This window comes from Drosophila guanche, unplaced genomic scaffold (genome assembly GCF_900245975.1).
Source record: "Drosophila guanche unplaced genomic scaffold, DGUA_6, whole genome shotgun sequence".
In the NCBI taxonomy this organism is placed as follows: Eukaryota; Metazoa; Arthropoda; class Insecta; order Diptera; family Drosophilidae; genus Drosophila; species Drosophila guanche.
Genome location: NW_023001111.1, coordinates 1 through 835, shown reverse-complemented (window position 1 = coordinate 835; position 835 = coordinate 1). Strand labels below are relative to the sequence as shown.

Genomic DNA, 835 nt, shown 5'->3' with positions numbered 1-835 from the left:
GCGGCTGAAGAGTCTGCACACAAGAAGCGCTTCATGCTCACCGCCAACGATCTGACGCCGCGCATCAAGAGCGTCATGGACGCCTCACGCGAGGTGGCACGCTCTCGACGTCTGTGCAAGTTACTGGAACTGGTGCTGGCCTTGGGTAGGATCAACACGAAACTCGAATCTCCAAAATCCATAACAATTATTTCCATCCGTCTGCCGTTGCAGGCAACTACATGAACCTTGGGGCACGCGGCAATGCCTCTGGCTTCCGTTTGGCATCGCTCAATCGTCTGGCGGACACCAAATCGAGCGCGGACAAGGGCACAACGCTGCTCCACTATCTGGTGCAGGTGATCGAAAAGAAGTTCAAGGATCTGCTGAAGCTGGAGGACATACAGATGCTGCGCACTGGGCTGGCGGATGTGGCCCGTGAGATTGAGTTCCATCGCAGTTCGGGGCCCGCACAGCAGGGCGATCGCTTCCTGCCCGTCATGCGGGAGTTCCATACGCAGGCATCGGTGCGTTTTGCCGAGCTGGAGGACAAGTTCCAGGACATGAAGACGCGCTTCGATCGGGTCGTTCGACTGTTCGGTGAAGATGGATCCGTGCTGCAGGCAGACGAATTCTTTGGCATCTTTGATTCGTTAATGGGCGCCTTTGCGGAGGCGCGTCACGACAACGAGAGCTTCCGTCGACGGCAGGAGGAGGAGGAGAAGCGGGCCAAGCAGGAGGTCGAGCTCAAAAAGCGGACCATCGATCGCAAGAACAAGACCGGTCTCATGAGCAGCGTTGCCCGCAATCTTGGCCTGAAGTCCTCGTCGCCCACGAATGGCGGTGACCTCATCTC

The 835-nt window shown here is 57.7% G+C and overlaps 1 protein-coding gene across 1 annotated transcript; it reads left to right on the top strand.

Moving 5' to 3' along the window:
* Nucleotides 1–4: 4 nt before the first annotated feature.
* On the top strand, nt 5–822 carry LOC117591777 (disheveled-associated activator of morphogenesis 1-like; the record flags this gene model as incomplete). The annotated part of the gene is given in 3 exon segments (XM_034285086.1): nt 5–17; nt 20–145; nt 214–822. Coding segments are annotated over 3 exon segments (748 nt in total), but the record flags the coding sequence as incomplete, so codon positions are not given.
* Between the last annotated feature and the right edge of the window lie 13 nt (nt 823–835).